Below are 19,713 nucleotides of genomic sequence, written 5' to 3' on the forward strand. Positions count from 1 at the left end.
GCAGGAAACCCGCCTAGTTTTATATGGACACTATATTGGGTTTCTGGAATCATCTCCTGTGCTGTCTGATTCTGCCTATGTAAAGGATTTCTGGTGTCTGGGTGGGTGGGGAGACTTGAACAATACAAAGTTTGCCTTGCTTTGAAATTCCTACTACAGATATTTTGAAAGGGGGAGGGAGAAGAGTGAAAGATTTTGATGAATTCTTACTAAGGCTTAATTTTGTGGCTATGTTTTCTGAATGTGTGACGAGAAAAGATGTAACTTAAAACAAAAGGTTGGGGGGGCGGGTGAAAGAGAGCTAAATAAAAGGATTTTCTTTGCAGCTCCATCCATTTCAATGGTGCAGCTTTCCCAAGCCCCTTTCCGTCACCCATCATCACCTTCAGGCCGGTCAGAGGAGGGGGAGGATAAGAGCATGAGGGCGGCCAAGCAGCAGGTGAACCCATCTGGGGAGAGCCAACCTCCCTCCAGCCCCCTGCAGTCTGCGCTGAACTCGGCAGCCTCTCCTTCCCAGGCATATGAGACTTACATTGATAATGGGCTTATCTGCCTCAAACACAAAATCAGGAACATTGAGAAAAAGAAGGTAACTTGTTTTTCTTTGGTATGGCACATATTTAAATTGCTAATTGTGAAACTCCGTGCCTATTTTATAATAGCTGGAATAAGTGTGTGTGTATATAGAGAGAAGTCATGGAATTTTTTTTTTAAATAACCTGTGAAAGGACCTAAACGTGGATTTGCTAGTATTTTTTTCTTATCACTTATAACCCCTGTATAGTAAAGAATGGTGTTCTTTACTCTTACTGTTCTGAAATGGGCTACTTGCATTTGACATTGTGTGAGCACAACATTATTGTTTCAGGGAATTGGGAATGCAGCTAACTATAAACCTGTTCTCAGCTGCTGGCTTTACAGTGCATGTCCAATAGTTAGCAAAAGTAACTGAATGTTCATCAAACTGGGGATGCTTCTTTAATAGACTGAATCAGTTCAGAGCTAACTTGGAACTGACTTGGAGATGTTTATAGTCTTGCAGAAATCTTCGTATTTCTTCTATTGATTACATGCATCTAATATTAGGATGTAGAGATGTATGTAAAATTGGAAATTACGAACAGTGTTTCCTCTGACTCATGGAAATGTCAAATTGTATTAAATATGTATTGCACTTCACTTTGCATAAATCTTTGACTTCTATATTTTAAGTATAGACAAATGTTATTTACTAGAAAGCTTTTTAAACAGAAAGTGTCTAAAGCCTGCTCTCTTGCTTTGAACTTTGCTTTTTTTTTGGGGGGGGAGGCAGTACAGTGTTAACAAGAATAAGAACTGAGGTAATAATACACCTAAAATATTGTGACTGTAGCTGGTCAGGCTTTTGCATTCTGAGACTTTTCAGTTGATTGGCAGGTGACTGAAGGCTATGTGCCTGATTTTTAATTGGGAAAATGCTATTTGCTTTAAGATAAAAGAAATAATGGTGCTGTTGCTTTTGGTACTGGGTCAGGATTTACAAGTAAAGCAAATGTATGAATATATTGTGCTTCTCTAAATGTCTGAAAAGCTTTGTTATGTCTTGGGGTGAGAAGAGGGAATAGATCAGACCTCTGGCCATGGGGCTAGGGGACTTGATCCACCTGCAGGAGATGCAGTATTACTGCTGTCTCATGTCATGCATCATGCTGTAATTTTGAATAATGTCAGATAAGCACCTTTTCGTTGTGTGACTAACCAACTTTGTGTTGTATTCTAATTCTGTCTAAGGAAGCTTATTGTTGTGAATTTCTGAAGTATCTTTGATTCTTTCACATGAATGACAATATGGCCTCACTAGCAAGTGAAGTGTGACTTACTAGAATGAGTAGAAAGTATTCCTAGTCCTACGCTCCTATAGGTACTGCATCAGTAAACCCTATGTGGGTAGCTACACAAATGAAACAGCATTCAGCTTCATGGCAGTGAACTCCCCTTTCTTTTCCCTGTGTGTATAAAGAAGCTTGTAATACCTAATAGTTTTGTGTAATTTATATCAGCTTTTAAAGACTGTTTCAGTATATTAGAAATAAATAGTATTTCTTTCCTAAAGACATTAGTCCACTTTCTTAGGAAATGGTGCCAGAAAATCTTGATGATGTAACTGAAGCCAGATTTTGAAAGACATGCTCTGGAAAATTAAGTAGGATTATTCAAGGATAAGATAGCTTTTCCAAGTCAATGCTGGAATTTAGTTAAAGCCTAATTTAAAATGAGAACACTAGATGTGTTTGGAGCCCCTTAAAGATCTAGAGTCAATGCATTAGTATTTGTTAAATGAAACAAAGGTAGCAAGTAAGAAGTGAAAGATCAAAGATAAGGAAGGGAAGTAGGCGGTCCTGGAGACTTGAGATTGCCAAATCAAAGGCATAGCAAAACTTTCTATGTTCCTTTCTCCTGAAAATGAGAAGTAGTAGTAAAATTCCTATTCTGTTGCAGTATGCTGGTAACTCAAAATACGGAAAGAATATGCAAGTTCACTCATACCCCATACTCCACATTAGACAGAAATCAATATTAAAAAATTACTTTGGATTTTCCTACAGCTCAAACTAGAAGACTACAAAGATCGCCTGAAGAAGGGAGAAGCCCTCAATCAAGACCAGTTGGTAAGTTTGCTTTATGCAGGAGCGGGTGGCCTCAAAAATTTTCAAACATGTCAGAAGGGATAGGTTGCTGAAGGAGGTGGTGGTGTAGTTTTACAGAAGTAATGCCTGCAGGCTTGCATTAGTATTTTTTCACAAAACCAAATAGACAAATTATTGGTAATTAAGCTGAATGGTGAGCCCACAAGCTTTAAATCTCCTACTTTAACCTTCATGTCGTGTACTGAAGTAATAGAAGGTCCTTGTTTATCTTTGCTCTGTAGACTTCCAGCTTCAGTGCTCCTGCACCTTTATTTCTTGATGAGGTGTCTGTATGCAGCTTATCTACAAGGCATTGCAGTGTTTGAACACAAACCTCGAGACTTCTGGAGTAGCTAATTAATTCTCATGACTTCTTCATTAACAGGTGTTGCTTGAAATTGCCTGTTGACTGCCAACAGTGCTGTTGGTTACAAGTAGCTGTTAAAGCGTAACAGACAAACAGCCCCTGTTGGTACCAGGGAAGACACTGGTTTAACTTGCGTGGGATCTGAAGGCTTCCCTAATAGAAGAATCTAGCTATGAGTTACTGACTTGGGAATACTCTCCTGTCCTTCCAGTGCTGCTACTATATGGCTCGGAGTTGCCAGCACTCTCAAATGCTGTTAGAACAATGAGTCTATTTTTTACCTAAAGTTGCTAGAGTTTGGAATGCCTGGATGCAAGATCACTACTTGGCAAATGTGATCCACTTTGTGGAGCTAGCTTAAACTTGCCTGATGTTAAAACAATGGTTCTGGCTTTTTTCTGTCTTGGACTAGAATGGATTCTAGAACTGAAACCAGGTTTCTCTAACATGAAAGCTATTGCTTCTTAAGCATGTCTCAGTAGCAGTGTCACAAAGGGTTTATTGCTCTAGTCATCTAGGAGTCACATTTTTAAAATGTATTTCTCACACATGTTAAAGAACAATTGTGTGATAAAGGGCACTGACACTTCAGTGGTAGTGCTGATCCTGCTAATGAACCAGTTGGAAAAATACTTCATTGACTGTTAGCTTTATCACAGTGCAGCAGTATGAGAACACAAATACAGTTTCCTTACTCTGAATCATTTGTAAATGAGAACTGGACATAAATGGGATAAGAGGGGAAATGATAACTTGCTAGTTAGAAGTAGAGTAGACCTATTGGAGTGAATGATCATTTAGCACTTAACTACAAAAACTGATGTAGTCTTTTGCCATTCAAGTGCAGAAGTAAATGAATTAAATCTGATGGTTTGAAGTAGGATGATGACCTTTTAGTTCTTCTAAACTCAATTTGGGATCAGGTGGGTAAGAGCCTTTTGCATTTAGATCATAGGTGTTAGGTACAATCTGTTTTCTTCTGTCACTAACAGTGAGAGTATTGAACAGTATTCTGTGTAAGTTTGATTAGTCTTGAACGTGTTTTAAAGTTGCTTCTAAATTTGATTATTTATCTTTGGTATATACCTTGGACTGTAGAAAGCTGTTAGGTGAAAGTGAAATTAAAACATGGGGAACTAAAGAGGTGGAGGATTCTGTAGATGTTTTTCTTGCAAGTGCATCCAGCAGCACTAACTTTGGAAAACGTATGGGCAATTAACTTGGTTACTGGCTTTCAGTATTCCCAGTTGAGCTTAACTTTTCAAGTATTAGTATTTTTATCCTAGTTTCTGGCATATCTGAGGCTTCTAAAATGGGGAATTGGATTCAGTTCTTGCTAGTGAACTGACCAGTGGTAGTCAAACTGTTCAGACGACTATTGTAGAAGCACGTATCAACTCAGTATTTAACCAACAGTCTAGTCAAGACCCCTGTTTCAGTGGTTAAGATACAGAAATACTGCATTTGTACCTTTCAGATGTGAATTCCCAATGTATATACAAATACTGGGACCTGGTGACTGAAGCTAGAGCGGAGCTTAATAGTTTGAACACTTGCCTAAAGAAACCTAACTGCCTATAATACAGTGGAGGTCTAATGTAACTTGATGTCATCTATATTTTTCATTGTTTCTCACACAGAGGAAGAAGTGCACATCTGGTGATGAACTTGTTTTGCAAGCAATGTGGATTGAACTGTAATTACTTATGGTGTATGCATGCCAGGGCTACTATGTTGCTAGCCTTACTTTAGGAAACATTTGTTTCAAAAATGAGGACCTTCCAGCAAGTTAAATGCTCTCACTGGCAATGTTGTGCTGTTTTGCAAGCTGACCAGACTTTCCTCAGTACTGTTACTCCAGCATGCTGTTAATGAGTGTTAATAACAGATGTGACAAAAGAAAGCTATTGCTTTCCTGCAGGCTGAGTTATACATTGTCATCAAAGCGGTGTTAACTGTTCTAGATGTTTTCAGGTAGGGAGTTTTACTCTGGGATTTGCATGGTTAAAAGCATGATTACTGCAATCTGTCTAGTAAATTGTTGGTGTTAAATTGGGAGTCTTCCTCAAATGTGGTCATTAGGGTCTTAGAAGTCATTCTCCCAAGTGCTAAGTGAACTTGCTAATTAGTTCTTAAAAGTTGCTTGATAAATTGTGTGAGGACAACTTAAACTACCAGATGAGTGCTTTACAGTAACTGATGCACTTCGTTGTGATGGCATTTAGGCCTACTAATATCTAGTATACTACAAATAAGTGAATACAAGTAACTGAACAACAGAACTGATTGAACAAATGAATATGTAACTTTGTTCCTAAGCAACTGGAAACCATACAGAATTTCACGTCCCAAATCTTATTGGGACAGTAGATTAAACTTTTGTTACTGCACTGATGAAACACTACTTTAAAAGAGTTTTATATTAGACTGATGGACCCATTCTAGAAAAACTTCTGACATGTCATGAGCATAAACCAAACTGAGTGTAAAGCACATGTGAACAACTGAAATTAAACTTAACTTGTTACTTCCCAGGCATGCCTTATAGGTATGAGGATATGGGCAGCATGTCTGAACTACAGCATTTTGCTATCTTCAGAGCTGTCAAGGAGACTTATAAAAATGAACCGATTCCTTAGTGGAGAAGAACTCATAAAAAATAGGCTATATCAAAATGCAGTTAATAATATACTTTAGTCTTTTTGAAGACTGGTTAGTAAAATATTGGTTAAAGCCATTAGTGAAGACAGGAACATTGCTTTACTTGTGGAAACTAAATTTGAAAGACTTTTTTCTGGAAGTATGACTTGCCTTCTATATTGTTTTCTTTCTGAGGTTTGTATGAATTATCTGTAAAGGCATTCAGCTAAGCATCAGGGTAAAAGGTCTGTGTTGAACTTGTCTGTCTCCTGTATTCCTTCCAGGCTTTCATATCAGTATCTGATTTCAAGTAGCTGTTTACCTCTGATTGCTAAGACCTATGGGAACAAAAGGGAAAACGAAATAACTGGTATCCAGGCTTTCCTGTTTCAACATTAACATACCAAGTATTACACAAGATGTTGCCTGGAGAGTCTAATACAGACAAACTTGTAGGATATCTGTGTGGTGGTGTGAGCTGGCTTTGTACTGCATCTCAGACAGTCATGGGTGAATGATATTTATGACTAAATTTAAAGTACCAGTTACAGACATAGTATCTTTAAAAAAGTTACGATTTCAGAGAAGTACACACTAAATGACTACTTCTCAATGAGAAGTTAAGTACAATGGGATTTAGGTGCAACTAGAAGTTTTAAGCATGAAAAATACGTTTTTATCTATTCCTTTGTAGGAGGCAGTAGAGAAATACGATGAAGTAGTACACAACTTAGAATTTGCCAAGGAGCTTCAGAAGACTTTTTCAGGACTTAGCCAAGATGTAAGTATAAAACGCTCTTTCCTATATTGTCAGGAGGTAACTGCGAAGTTTGTGCTACTCTTCTAATGGTTACATTCATATGGCAATATGCAGAATACTAGGAAGTTTCTATCTTGGAGCTTGGGGGAACACTATGCTTAAACTGTCTGGAGTAGTGAGTAGAGCAGAGTAAATGTTGACAATTTTGTGTACCGTTGACCTCCACAATATAATTATTCACTGTGTACCCCTGTAAGAACTTTTGCTTAAGTAGGTTGAGTCATTGGAACTCAGCTGTGTTGGCGATGACTACAGTTTACTTGGGTTTGAAACCGTTAACCATCTTGCTGGTAGCTTGTGCCTGAGGTGGACTCATCCCCTGCATAGGTGCAGACTGGCGGGGGAGCAGCTCTACTGGAAAGGACATGCAGGTCCTTGTGGGCAGCAGGCAAAGTAAATTAAGTGTACCTTTAGAGCAGTGAAGGCTAGACTTAGACTGAGGACCAGTAGATTAAGGAGAACTGATTATTTGGTACTTGTTAACCAGTTGTGTCTATTTCTGGTCACTTGGTACACAAAGGCTATGGATAAACTTCAGTGAGTCCAGTGGTGGGCCTCTGAATGGCTGGGGGCTGGAGCATGAGACCTGTGTGGAGAGCCTCAATGAACTGGGCTTGTTGGGCCTAGTGAAGTGAAGGCTTGGCAGGAGATGCAGTATTAGCCTTCAAATACCAAAGAAATTATTGAAAGGATGGAGCCATGCTTTTTGCTGAGAGATGTGGTAGGAGAAGGAATGATCATAAATTGAAATAGTAAGTTCCAACTAGATAGGAGGAAAATGGTCACTCTGAGGATAATTGAGCATAGAGCGACCTGCCTAGAGAAGTAGTAAAATCTGTCCTTGGATCTTTTCAAGACCTGAGTGCACAAAAATCTAAGTAATCTGGTCTTGATTCAGTGTAGCCTTTGTTCTGGAGGCTGGGCTAGATGACATCCCAAGATCCCTTCCAAACTGAACATTTTGATGTTTCCAGTGAGGGAAAGTCCTGGGGTTAAATCACTGATTTCAGTGAGAAGTACAGCTCTCAGTAAAATTTTACTGAAGATTGTGGAGTTTGCCACTTATTCTGCTGTAGTTGTTTCTAATTATGGCAAGTCACAGATTTGGTGCTTTATTTAGGTCTTTATTCAGGGTGTAAAGCACTACATACATTATTTTTATGTAAGCAAGTGTTTTACCTTTGCAGAAACGGGTCTCTTGGCTCAAGCAAGTACTATCCTTATGAAAAGATCTGATCTAAGGTAGTGCTGGGAATGCTAAACATGATTAGTCACTGCTCTGGCATTATTTCTCTGCCTCTTGCAGAATGCTGAAGGACTGGTAAAATGGCTTGTCTCGGTGTTGACTGAGACACAAACAATTTTGCTAGAGAGGCTTTTCTTGTATATGTAGCAATTCCAGCTAGTGAATTAGCTAGCACTAGCACTACGTGAGCAGAGATTTAAGAGCCTTTTCAGTAGCGTGGCTGCTTTGGGTTCCCTCAGTCATCGTATGTTGAACATAGAAACTCCTCTGCTGAATGTCAAAACTTGGATTGCTTCCTATTGCTTTCCTCTGCATAGCTACCCATAAAATATCAGAAATGAAGGATTGTGACCCAGTGTATCTTTCTGTAGGTGTTTTTAGTAATCCAGCGTTAACTTCTAACAGTTCATGTTTGTTCTTGAACTTACATATACATAGCCTTACAAAAGGCTAACCCACTTTGTTTTTAACTTGGCTCTACTTCTACCCATATGGATTCTACAGCCAATACCCATTACTGGAACACTAGGGGCCATTCTGGCAAAAACATCCTTATATTCTTTACAGTGCATTCTAGAAAACTAAATCTTCATAGATCTTGCAAAGAAACTTAAGATACCCCATACTGAGGCATTTAAAATTCTGAGTTACTTGGATAGCTTTTGCTGCATAATTCTGTTAGTACATGATGAGAAATTTCTCCTTAAATGCATGAGGGCAGTGTATGTTCTGTGACTTGTGTTGTTGCTTATTTAATGAGTGCTTCAGTCTTCTGCCATCAGAAGTAAGAGTAACTGTAGGATTCTGCTGCATCATTTAAATTGGAATATTCAAAAGTGAAGAAGCAGTTGTCTCACTAGGAGAAATTTGAGACAACTTCTGCACTGCTAACTTAATGTGATAAATGTTAAAGGTCAGCTAGGCTTGGATTTCTGCATCGGTATCAATTCTATTAATTCCTTATAACAGCTTTCACAACTGAATATAATAAAGCAACTAGTAGGCGTAATCAGGATCTAAATATCATAAAGGCATATCACAAGTGAAGCTACTAGTATCCAGTTTGACTAAAAGCTAGATGTGTAGAGAATTAGTAGATAAATGGGGAGCTCTTTGAGAGGAGGAGCTTGAAAGATCTTGCGTATCTGAAGAGAGAATTAGGACCTTCTGTTATCTAACCAAAATTAATAGTTATTTTGATCAATGTGCGATGATCAATACTAGAACTCGATGTGTTTTATCCTAGAATCCTGTTACTAAACTACTGTGTTTAACTGTTGAATTTGTATATTGAAATAGCTACTGAAAGCACAGAGGAAGGCTCAGCGAAGAGAGAGTCTATTGAAGCTTGAAGCAGAGAAGAAAAAACTCCGTACAATACTTCAAGTCCAGTATGTGCTGCAGAACTTCACTCAAGAGCATGTTCAGAAAGATTTCAAAGGTGGTGTGAATGGTGCAATATACTTGCCTTCTAAAGAACTAGACTACCTCATAAGATTTGCAAAACTGACATGTCCAGAAAGAAATGAGAACTTGAGGTAAGTTCAAGATTTTTGTCTAATTAGTATGCTTCATTCATTACAGTAAATGTCCTCTGTTTGACACTGCCATGTCTTGAAATATTATGGTTTTGGACACTAATTAAAATTCTATTCAGTACACTTGCTTTAGTCTGAGACTAGGAACGTAGCAGACTTGCCTCACTCTGAGCATTAAAGGAAAGCTGCAGTAATTACAGCCTCAGTTGTGCAAGTTACACACAAGCCTTGCCATCTTATGTCTCCCTGTGGGGTTGAAGGGAGATAGTCCAATACCACCATAAGCAGGGAGGCTGGTGGTGTGCTGCTTCCCTGAGGTCTCACTGTTTATGACATGAAAAAAGTGCGGTAAACACAGGAGAACTGTTCTATATGCCATTCACATGATGATCCAGATGTGCTTCTTTATTCCAAAGGAATGTAAGGTGGTAGTCCTGAGGCTCTCTTGCTATTAGCTTCAAAGCAGTTTTAAAAATTTGACTGAAGGTTTTTATACCTCTGCACTAAATCTTAATCTTACCTTACATCTTAAGGAAACAGGTTGTTTTAAGATAGTGTAGTGAGAATTGTATTTAAATATGGAAAAAGTAGTTATTAGGTGGTAAGTTGAAACACTTCATGGATAAGAGTAATTCCATAGTCAAATGTGACTTAAGTTCCTAAAACTTCTAATCACTTGTCATATGCTAAGCTTCCCTAATCTTTGCTCTTAAGTTAACTTCTAAAGAACAGCTGCTTATAAAAAGCCACACAATAGGAGTCTCTCATCCCAGTGAAATAACTATTTCTAGCTTATAATTCTCATTGTATTACACTTCCACAAGAAGCATAATCCTTTCCTGTGGGATACTAAATTTCATCATGGTGGACTTTAAAATCCATTGTCTGGAGGGGGTGGGGTAGATCATGGACCTATGTCAAAGTTTCTCAATAACTAGCAGAGTGGCAGGAGCTATTGATGGTTGCCCCTGCACATGTGCATGCAATAAACAAGGTGATCAGCTGATTAAACAGCAATTGTTTCTCTGTTTGGGAATCCTGGCTTGGAATGAAGTTCAGCCATATGGTCTTGTGGGATAGTGCTAGGCTCTCTAATCTGTCTTAATTACCAACAAAAGAACTTACATTTGCTAGATTAAATCATGTACAAGCAGATACAGATTAATCACTTTCAGTAGTGGAAAATGGGCTTAGGATTCACTCTAGGTATACAGCCTTAATTTGGAAGGCTAAACATTAGTCAGTGTCTTAAAATGAGGGGTATTGGGATACTGCAAGACTTGATCTTGGCTATGATTCTACCTGGTAAAACTGTCATTTGTTTTAGTGTGGAAGACCAGATGGAACAATCATCTCTCTACTTCTGGGACCTTCTAGAAGGAAGTGAGAAATCTGTGGTTGGAACAACATGTGAGTGTCTCAGCTAGAGAAATAACTTAGAGATCTGAAATTTATGTGCTATTTAAATATATTAAAACAAATTAATATACATAGAAGGCTACTGAATTAAGCATTTCAAAGTGCTGTGTGTTAATGCAGTTATCCAAGGATGAACTGCTGTTTATTCTAAGTTCTGTTTTTAAGTACAGATCAAAACAATACAGTAAACTTTTCTCTGGAAAAAGAAAGCATGTTCTTCTACCAATGTGCTAGCACCTTTTTGAGGAGTAATAATGGTAGAAATTCAAAAGGTGATGCATGAATACCTTACAGAACCAGCAGTGGGAAGCTTTATGTGCGAATTGGTTAGGATTGGAACACTGTTCCCAGCCATGAAATGCTTAGCTGAGTATACTGATGTGTATTACAAAGCTTCGGTGGCCCCAGGCTGAAGGTCCCACAGCAGTGAAGATTCTCTCTTCTTGTAGGAATTGCAGGCTCACACCCATTGTCTTGACTACAGTGCAGGATACCACACTGAGGAAGGATAGTCATTAATGGAACTTGCTGTGATCTCTAATCATGCACAATGCAGTCTTCCTTTGACCTGTTGCAAATGTCCTCATTTTTCAAGCATACTAAAATCTGTGGGACTCTACATATTTTCTTCTATCTGTGGCTTTTAGTTTCAGAAACCCTAGTTGTAAGCTAACATACACATTCTGTGTTCGTATTTAGAACTTGCTTGTGAGGAAACTGTCCTCGTGAGTTGTAGTGTCTTTCCTATTGCAAACAGACCTTGCTTGTCCCATTTACTCCAGTCTTGTAATGGCTGTGTGGCAATAATCTTTCATTTGTCATTGACAACAATATTGTTGAAACTGTTAGATGAGAGCACTCATGTACCCTGTCTAATTTCCACATACAGATAGTTGAACTGACAACTAAATGTCTTTTCATATAGTTCTGGACAAAGTGCAAACTGTCCTTGTAAAGCTACAAGCTGGTAACTTTAGCCTTGTATCTGTTGATATGAGCTGATAGTTGCCTGGTTATCTTAGACTTCAAATTTTTGTAGCTTTTTGGCTATCATCTTAAACTTCTGTGACTATTTTGTCAGTATCTCTCTCTCTTTAGTGTCAGTCTTCCATCCTTTTATGTGCAAGCTAAACTTCAGATAAAGCTGTTATGACTTCTTATTAGCATTCATTGCCTTGGAAGGCAATTTTTTATATCCATATTAAATTCTAGCTACTATTCTTGTTTATATGGTTGTTACTGGTAGGAGTGATCTTTCACTGAATGTTCTTCCTGTTCTCAAGGCTGCCCTGTCTCTAGCTCTTCTGAAACAATTTCTAGTATCACTGCTACTTCTGAGGTCTTGCTCTCTAAGCTGCTGTCTTTTTTGCTTAAAGAAGGGAACTGGACAATGCTTGTCAGAAAGAGTACACAGTTAAGTTTTTTTCTTCAACCATGTCAACTTTGACTTTTTTCCAAAACTTGAGAGGATTAAGTTCAGTCTGCACCAATCTCCTTGCTTTCTTCCTCCTGCTTGTTTTTGCAGTTTTTAACTTTTCCTTCTGAGACTTGCCATCCTACACTGGGAAGAGGGTCTTATAGGGCAGTTCCATAGTGACTTTGTTTAGCTTTACCTATGCTACAGTCTGCATGATGTGCTTTTAGTATCAATGCTGCCTAGTTTATAATGGTAAACAAATCCCTTTCTAAGCATGTAGGAGACCAGGTGGCTCAGTGTTTACCCTATGTGCATTTAAACACAAGCTGTGGTCTTGCCTCTGGATTGCAAAGATGTTTTCAGCTGTAATATGTAAAGCAGTTTAACAAATACTTCCCTTTACTAAAACATTTTATTGCTATAACTCAGTAAGATGTGTGAACTTGGAGAAGTTGCAATTTATATAAAGGGAGGAAGTAAGCAGTCTTGATCTGTAATCTGAATACTCCTTAATTTCAAATGTTCATATCTTAATTTCATGGATTTTTACTCTTCAGATAAACACATGAAGGACTTGTTATCCAAACTTCTAGACTCTGGCTACTTTGAAAGTATCCCGACTCCTCGCACCACTGTGCCAGTAAAAGAATTGGAAGAAGAAGTAAATAGAAAATCTGAGAGAACAAGACAGATGTCAAAGGGAGAGTCTGTCAAAGAACCAGGTGGAATATTACAGGGTTCAATTTTTGTAGTGTGATGTTGGTGTAAGCTTGAACTGAGCATTGACTTTGCATAGCTTGATGCTAAATCTCATCCTGTGCTGTAGCTTACTTGCAATGTAGTAACTAAAATGGAACCTGCAAGGCTTGTAGCCTTATTCTGGCTAATATTGTAGAAAAAAATCTAATTCATGGTAATAGATGTTTTTGCCTCCTGAGCAAGCCTCCACGTTGAAGATGTGAGAATTGTCTGGTGTAGGGAATGTTACATATTACAATAACCAAATTATGGATACTACAAAATGTTTCTTGCTTAACTCAACTTCTGCAAATGTAAAACGGAATCAGAAAGTAAAAGCTTGTCTAAAAATCGCATATTGATTGACAAGCTGAATTTTCAGAATATCTGGTTTAGAATTGGCACTACTATTTAAATAGAATTAAAGGCTTGCTACTGTTTGGTCTGCTTTTCTGCATTTGATCAGTCGAAATAAATTAACATCCTTTCTCTAGAGTCCATTATGGAGCTTATGAAGTCTGAAATACAGCCACAGGAGGTAAGATACTCCACTGCTAATTGCTTTCCTTTAGTATTGTGATTTTTCAGAAACATAACTGCATTTCTGCAGCCCTTTTTTAAACTTAAAAAGGGAGTCTGAACAGCAACTTAGGTGTTGCTTTATGTAGGAATCATTAAAGACTTTGTTGCATTTCTATTTCTAACCCCAAATTCATGGCTTCTCTGCGGTATTTTGGGATAAATGGGGCAGGATTACATGAAGCAGTATAGTACTTTAATGCTCTGGCACTTTCCTGAATAAATCAAAGCGTCAGCCTTTAGAGTGGAAACACTGATCTTTTGTGTACTACGGGATAGAGAAAATGCACGTTTACTAAAGCTGTCTCTGAAAGCTAAGCTTATTGCAGCAGACTTGATATTGGTGGGGTTGACAACGATGTAGGTCTTGCTCTGATTTGTCAGAAAAGTAGGGATCCCAAGACAGACTTGTGTGCACAGGGGTGTGTGGACCTGTTTCAACAGCCCTTCAGACTCCTGAGTTAAGTACTCAAGCTTCAACTGGCAACAGCATAAAAAACATTAGACTTGGTTCAAAAGATGGGGAACAGTGTCCTTTTGTAAGTGGAAATACTGGTTCTTAAAATGCTGAATCCCTATTTCCCAGGCATCCCACTAGAGGGTGTACTCTAGAACAAGTTTTGTAACCTGCTGGTAACACTGTTACCTGACTAAAGCTTTTCTGGTGACTTGTCAAAAAAAATCTCAGCCAGGAGCTTTATACATTCTTCGCTTCATATATTTACTTCCTGTTTATGACAAAGTAGTAACTCAGGAAAAGTTTGGGACATCTTCATTGAACTCTCAGACTTATTGACAGTAAACACAGCCTGGAGTTGAAGTCCAGTGGTACTAAATCTGAGAATCTGGTGACTTTTTAGTATTTAAACTCCATTTAGAATGATGGTCATACTTGGTTATTGGAGTTCTAAAGGGTCAAAGATTTTGGGGGAGATGGTGCTGTTACAGTTAGCAGAATGTCTACTAATATAGTACCACAGTATTTTAAATGCTTAGGAGGAGAGCTACCTTTATAAAATCACAACTGAACTTGATATTGTCACTGCCTAGGAACATTACTTGGCATTGAGGATAAGGGTAATAGAGTCACTCAGCTCAAGTATGTTTCACTTGTGCTGTTCAGGACTGTTTTCATGCTTCTCTGTGGCATGCCAAGCAAACCTAGTTGGTGGTGTTGTAGGATAAAGCCATGGCTGTCCACATAGTTTCTATGGCTAGTGTTTAAACTGTCTAGGCTCTGCTTTTAGTCAGAAGTTTTCAGTAGCTGGGTGACCTAACTTAACTGACCTGAACTGTAGTAGCAAAATGTTTTCTTGGGAGCCATTAAGTTTCTTTGGTCTATATAGTTTCTCAACAGGCGTTATTTGCCTGAAGCAGAATACTCTGTCAAGAAGAAGCCAGAAGAGCCCAAATCTTGGGAAGCTGAGTGTGCTAGAAGGCAAGAACCTCCAAAGTCCTGGGAAATGCTTGTTGATATTGAAGAGCAGGAACAGAAGCAGAAACAAGAGACCTTAAAGCCTTGGGAAGCTCGTGTTAGGCAGCAAGAACCAAAAAGACCAGATTCTCCAAAGCCTTGGGAAGCTCGTGTTAAAGAGCCGGAACAGAAGCGTGAGACTACAAAGCCCTGGGAGACCCGTGTTGAGGAGGAAGAACAGAAGAAGCAAGAAGCTCCAAAGGCTTGGGTAGCACGTGTCCGAGAGGAGCAGGAGTCCCCCAAACCTTGGGTAGCAAAGGTTAGGGAAGAGCAGGACCAGAAGAAACAGGAATCGCCTAAGCCGTGGGTAGCAAAAGTTAGGGAAGAGCAGGAACAAAAAAAGCAGGAGTCCCCAAAACCTTGGGTAACCAAAGTTAAGGAAGAACCAGAACAAAAGCAGGAATCTCCAAAAGCTTGGGTAACCCAAACTAGGGAGCAGCCAGAACAAAAGAAGCCAGAGCCTGTGAAAGCATGGGAAATGCCTGTTAGGGAAGAGCCAGAGCAAAAGAAGCAGGAGCCTGTGAAGGCTTGGGCTGCACATGTTAGGGAGGAGCCAGAACAAAAGAAGCAGGAGACTGGAGAGGCTTGGGAAAAAGCTGACAGGCAGCAGCAAGTGTCATCACAGCAGTTACAGAACCCTCCGAAGTCCTGGGGAGCTGCAAGTGTTGGGCCAAAGGAGCAGATGGGGCCAAAGAAGTTTGATATGGAACCCAAAGAAGTGAGTTGGCATATGTAGTATTACCTGTCATAAACTTTTCACACTAGTGTATTGGACTAAAGCTGCCTATTAGCAGAGGCTTTATAAGGTGCATTTTGTAGGCCTGTATTTAGACTCCTATTTCATTCTTGGGGGAAATGGTTCTGGCAATTAAACTTTATATATGAATAGCAAGATGCTTTGCTTTTTACATCAACACAGTATTGCTGTGTTTAAGCCTTGAAAAACTGCTTTATGCATAAGACAGAAGAATTAACTTAGTTCATCCCCAGCTATTGGCTCTGTCCACTATTATCAGTACAAAGCAGGTATGACTCATCCGGGGATCAAATACTTTGTCTGTGGCTGCATGCAAATAGCACTTCAGTAATTTTTTAGGCTTTTAAAATAGCTGCTGATTCAAAAGAGATCTAACATCTAGATCAAGCAATACCAACTGTACAGGGGCTTAAATATGTATTTCCAGATGAATGCATAAGCCATACTGCTGTCCTGGAGAGTCTAACAATAGCATAGTTTGTTTTAGAAATGTAAAATAAAGTTAATGCAGGGCTTACAGCTGAGCAGGCTGCTAGCCTCCAGTTACATTACCTTCTTTTCCACCTGTGTGTGCTTGGATAGTAACAATTCTGATACTGTGAAAATAGGTAAGATGGTAGGCAAAGCAGAGTTCAGTTGTGTCACTAAGAGCAGTGTTTAATTTGGAGTTAGACTTCAAGAAGGAAATATGGGGAATTAAGCAATTTTTGTACACATGTTGTTAGCCCTACTATTTTGTTTCTGCAAGAAAGCAGAAATCAATTCATTCCATTTTACTCAGCAAATGATTAAGCTTAAATCTTGTCAGTAAACTTGACGTAACTGAAAAATTTTTGTGCCTAGAGGCGGGAGCGCAAACAGAAGGTTGAACATGAAATTAAAAGAGTAGGTAACATGCAGCACTGGGTAACAAAATGGGATTAAGGTGTTTCAACTTGATTCATCTTTACACTCAAGCTGAGTAGAATCTTGTGTCCACTGGTGGTGGTGGTACAGGTACAAAACCTGGTTGCCTCGCACTAAGTAGCTCTGAGCACAAGTAGGTGTTGTGCATAGTATTACTGTAACTATCATATCATATCATATTGGAATAGTCTGACGCACTTCAGGGTGCCTTGGAGTTTCTGGTGTCAGATTAACTTAAAGCTTAAGTGCAAGATGCTTCCTAATGAGATGGGGCTCTTATTTTTGTATAGGATGGGAAGATCGATGGCTTAAGTGGTGGACAGAACTTTGATGCAGTAAGGAAAAAGGAGGGTCTCCAGTCAGTTGGAGAAACTTGCAAACTGCCTAGGAATCTTCAGAGTAATGTCCAGGTGTGCAAGTCAGCAAAATTAAACTAAATTGAATGTTGGAATGTAAGGTTGCTTAAGCTGGATTCCTGAATTCAGTAAACAAAGCATCTTTTTAAAGTATTCAATCTTTGATTTACATAGTAGGCCATAGCGAAATGCCAGCTGGCTATATTTTTGCTTAGTAGTTATTGACAAACCCTAATATCAAAAGTATATTGAATGAGTAAAAAATAGTGTACTATCAACCTAGCTAGTTTCCATAACTACTTTTTGAAAAATAAATATGTCTTAATTTGACTTGTGAGGTGCATATAAAGAAGAATTAAAATCATACTTTAAACTTTTTGGATAATGAAACTTGTCTTGTCTTTGCTTATATGAAGAAAAAAAGGGGCAATGCAGTGCTGTAGCTGGATCCATTTCACTCCGAGGGAGAACCTACAAATGACCTTGTGCAGGGATCTAGGCATGGTAGATAAAAGGCCTATGTCACTGCTGTTCCTTTCTGGAGCTGAAATTAACCTTTCTTTACTCCCTGTAATAACTGTTAGAGTGCTGAGACATCTTCTAATAAACTGCTCTGTTTTGAGATCTCAAAATATGCTTATTTAACTTAATGTACTATAAGGTGCAATACCTAAGAAGTTGGGCCTAAGGCAGCAGAGTGAGCTGATGTGCAAGCCTGTTAAATTGTTATTCTATTTAAATGTTTGTGCAACCTGTAGACCAGCAAACTTGGTTAGAGAGCTGAATTTGTGGCCTGCTTTGTGAAAGCAATACAGTTTGGCTTTTGCTGTCATCCAGTGCCATTTAGTTCATACCTACTGTGAATGCTGCTCTGAGTAGAAAGTGAATGTTAATTGTGTATCTACATGGCACAGCTGGTGATCACTGTTGTGATTACAGCTTAGGTATCACTATTCGAGCTCATTTAGTACTCCACAGCTAGCAAACCTAAAGAGGAATTGAGGTCCTGTGTCCTCAGGATGGAGTTTTACTAGTATATGAGATAGTTGAAATATATGCTAGAATAGTGTTATGTGTAAGTAGACCTTCAGACTCTAAAAAAAAAAAAAATCAAGCTTTAACAGGAGTACCTAGTATATTGGTATTTTGACTAGTAAAATTCCAAAGTGGTCAGTATGCCTTTACGTTGGTTTATTTGCAATGGTTTAACAGGTCCTAAAACAAAAATTCTAGATTTTTCAACTCCATTTTTACTCAGTTCTCTGGATATATGTTGAAACAGTTTTTGCTGAATGTGTAAGTAGTGCTGAAGTTAGGTTTCAGAAACATTGTTTTGACAAATTAGACCTTAAGCTTATTGGTGCTGTGTAAAACTAACCTGAATGTTGCTTGAACCACTAGTGTTAAGTGATCTCAGCCTGTGTAAGTTTGTGAGTTGGCCTAGCAGGTTACTAAACTCAGAATCTGCTTTTCTAACTTCCAGAAACAGCATCTAACTGTAGGCTAGAAAGAAAACTTGGTTTAAAGCCATCTTAGGGATGTCAAGTACCTTCTCTTTTTAAAGCATCTCTTTTATAAAGGCATAAAACCTGAAATACTTTTAACTTTCTGATGCTTTTTCAGGTATGCTCTGTATTACCCTTCAATATTCTAGTTTTGAATACCTAAGTACCAGCAAAACAGCTATAGCTATAGCTAAGTCACTATAGCTACTTTTGGCTGGTGTATTTTAATATATGCAGGAACTAGAAAATGATTTCTACAGAATGGAGAGTTGCAATGTTTCAATCCTGGCTCAGAGCCCTAATATCATATATGTAACCCTGCCCTGTATGCTTGCTCTTCTAGTTGAAATAAAGAATGCTACCAGCATAATGCACAGAGTATGATTTGGGGAAGGAGATGAAAACTCTTAAATTGTAAAAGCATACAGAAGACTCTATCGTCTTTGCAACCACAAGTGAAACACTGCAGTCTCTTCTGCTTCCATGCTCTTGAGGCTGTTTTTACTTGTTTGTTTAATGTATAAGTCTAACTTACATAGCTAGTGGACAATCTTAATAGCTTCAGATACTACCAGACTTGACCTGGTTAGGTGATTTAAAGGTGAGAAGCTTCTGATATCCATTTGCAGACATGCAGAACTGGTTTGGTAGTGTACTTGTGTCTTAGTACACTGTAGTGAGGAGGAAGAGGGTAATAAAAGCATTAATCAGCTTGGCCCATAATGAATTTACCATGACAGCAAGTGTTTTAAGATTAAGTCTGCTTGTAAGTGAGGGCTAATAAAGTGATGGACAGGAAGATTCAGATTCCTAGTAACTTGATCTATAGCTTGCTGAGATTTAACTATTCAACTGTATCTTTTCTCCTGCTCTTAGATCCTTAATAGCTTTAATTCCTGTTCATTTTTGGGCACTATACAGCAATATAAACTTGCATAGTCAGTAGTTAAAGATAGCGCTTCTGCGTTGGAAATTCTAATTAACATAGAGTAGTACAAAGGTGCAGTCTTTTAGCTCCAGAATAAAGTAAAACCTCTCACAGCTCAACAAGTAGCTGTCATGTGGGCCACATAGATGTTAGAAATTGAGTCCTCCAGAGTTAATGATGTGCTGCTATATGTACATGGGTTATGCTTGCAGGGTTTAGTGATCTTCACAAAGCTTCTTCCCTGTGCATGCTATTGGAATTTCCTGCAAATGCTAGTGATTAGTCTCAGATAACTGTTGAAGAGGAAATGCAAGAGTGTATTTGGGCTTGTTCTAAAACTGGACAAACAGCATTTCA

General features: G+C 38.6%; 1 protein-coding gene across 1 annotated transcript in view; it reads left to right on the forward strand.

Moving 5' to 3' along the window:
- The first annotated feature begins 327 nt into the window (after window positions 1-327).
- CAPRIN2 (caprin family member 2) overlaps window positions 328-19,713 on the forward strand; it is a 34,690-nt gene continuing 15,304 nt past the window's right edge. Inside the window, exons 1-10 of the mRNA XM_075163045.1 lie at window positions 328-589; window positions 2,586-2,648; window positions 6,368-6,454; window positions 9,039-9,277; window positions 10,605-10,687; window positions 12,671-12,835; window positions 13,346-13,389; window positions 14,777-15,622; window positions 16,505-16,546; window positions 16,858-16,977. Of these exons, the coding sequence (XP_075019146.1) occupies window positions 341-589; window positions 2,586-2,648; window positions 6,368-6,454; window positions 9,039-9,277; window positions 10,605-10,687; window positions 12,671-12,835; window positions 13,346-13,389; window positions 14,777-15,622; window positions 16,505-16,546; window positions 16,858-16,977 (1,938 nt within the window). The 5' untranslated portion in view covers window positions 328-340. The remainder of the gene's footprint in view (window positions 590-2,585; window positions 2,649-6,367; window positions 6,455-9,038; window positions 9,278-10,604; window positions 10,688-12,670; window positions 12,836-13,345; window positions 13,390-14,776; window positions 15,623-16,504; window positions 16,547-16,857; window positions 16,978-19,713) is intronic.

The sequence above is a fragment of the Calonectris borealis genome, chromosome 1, assembly GCF_964195595.1.
Source record: "Calonectris borealis chromosome 1, bCalBor7.hap1.2, whole genome shotgun sequence".
Lineage (NCBI taxonomy): Eukaryota > Metazoa > Chordata > Aves > Procellariiformes > Procellariidae > Calonectris > Calonectris borealis.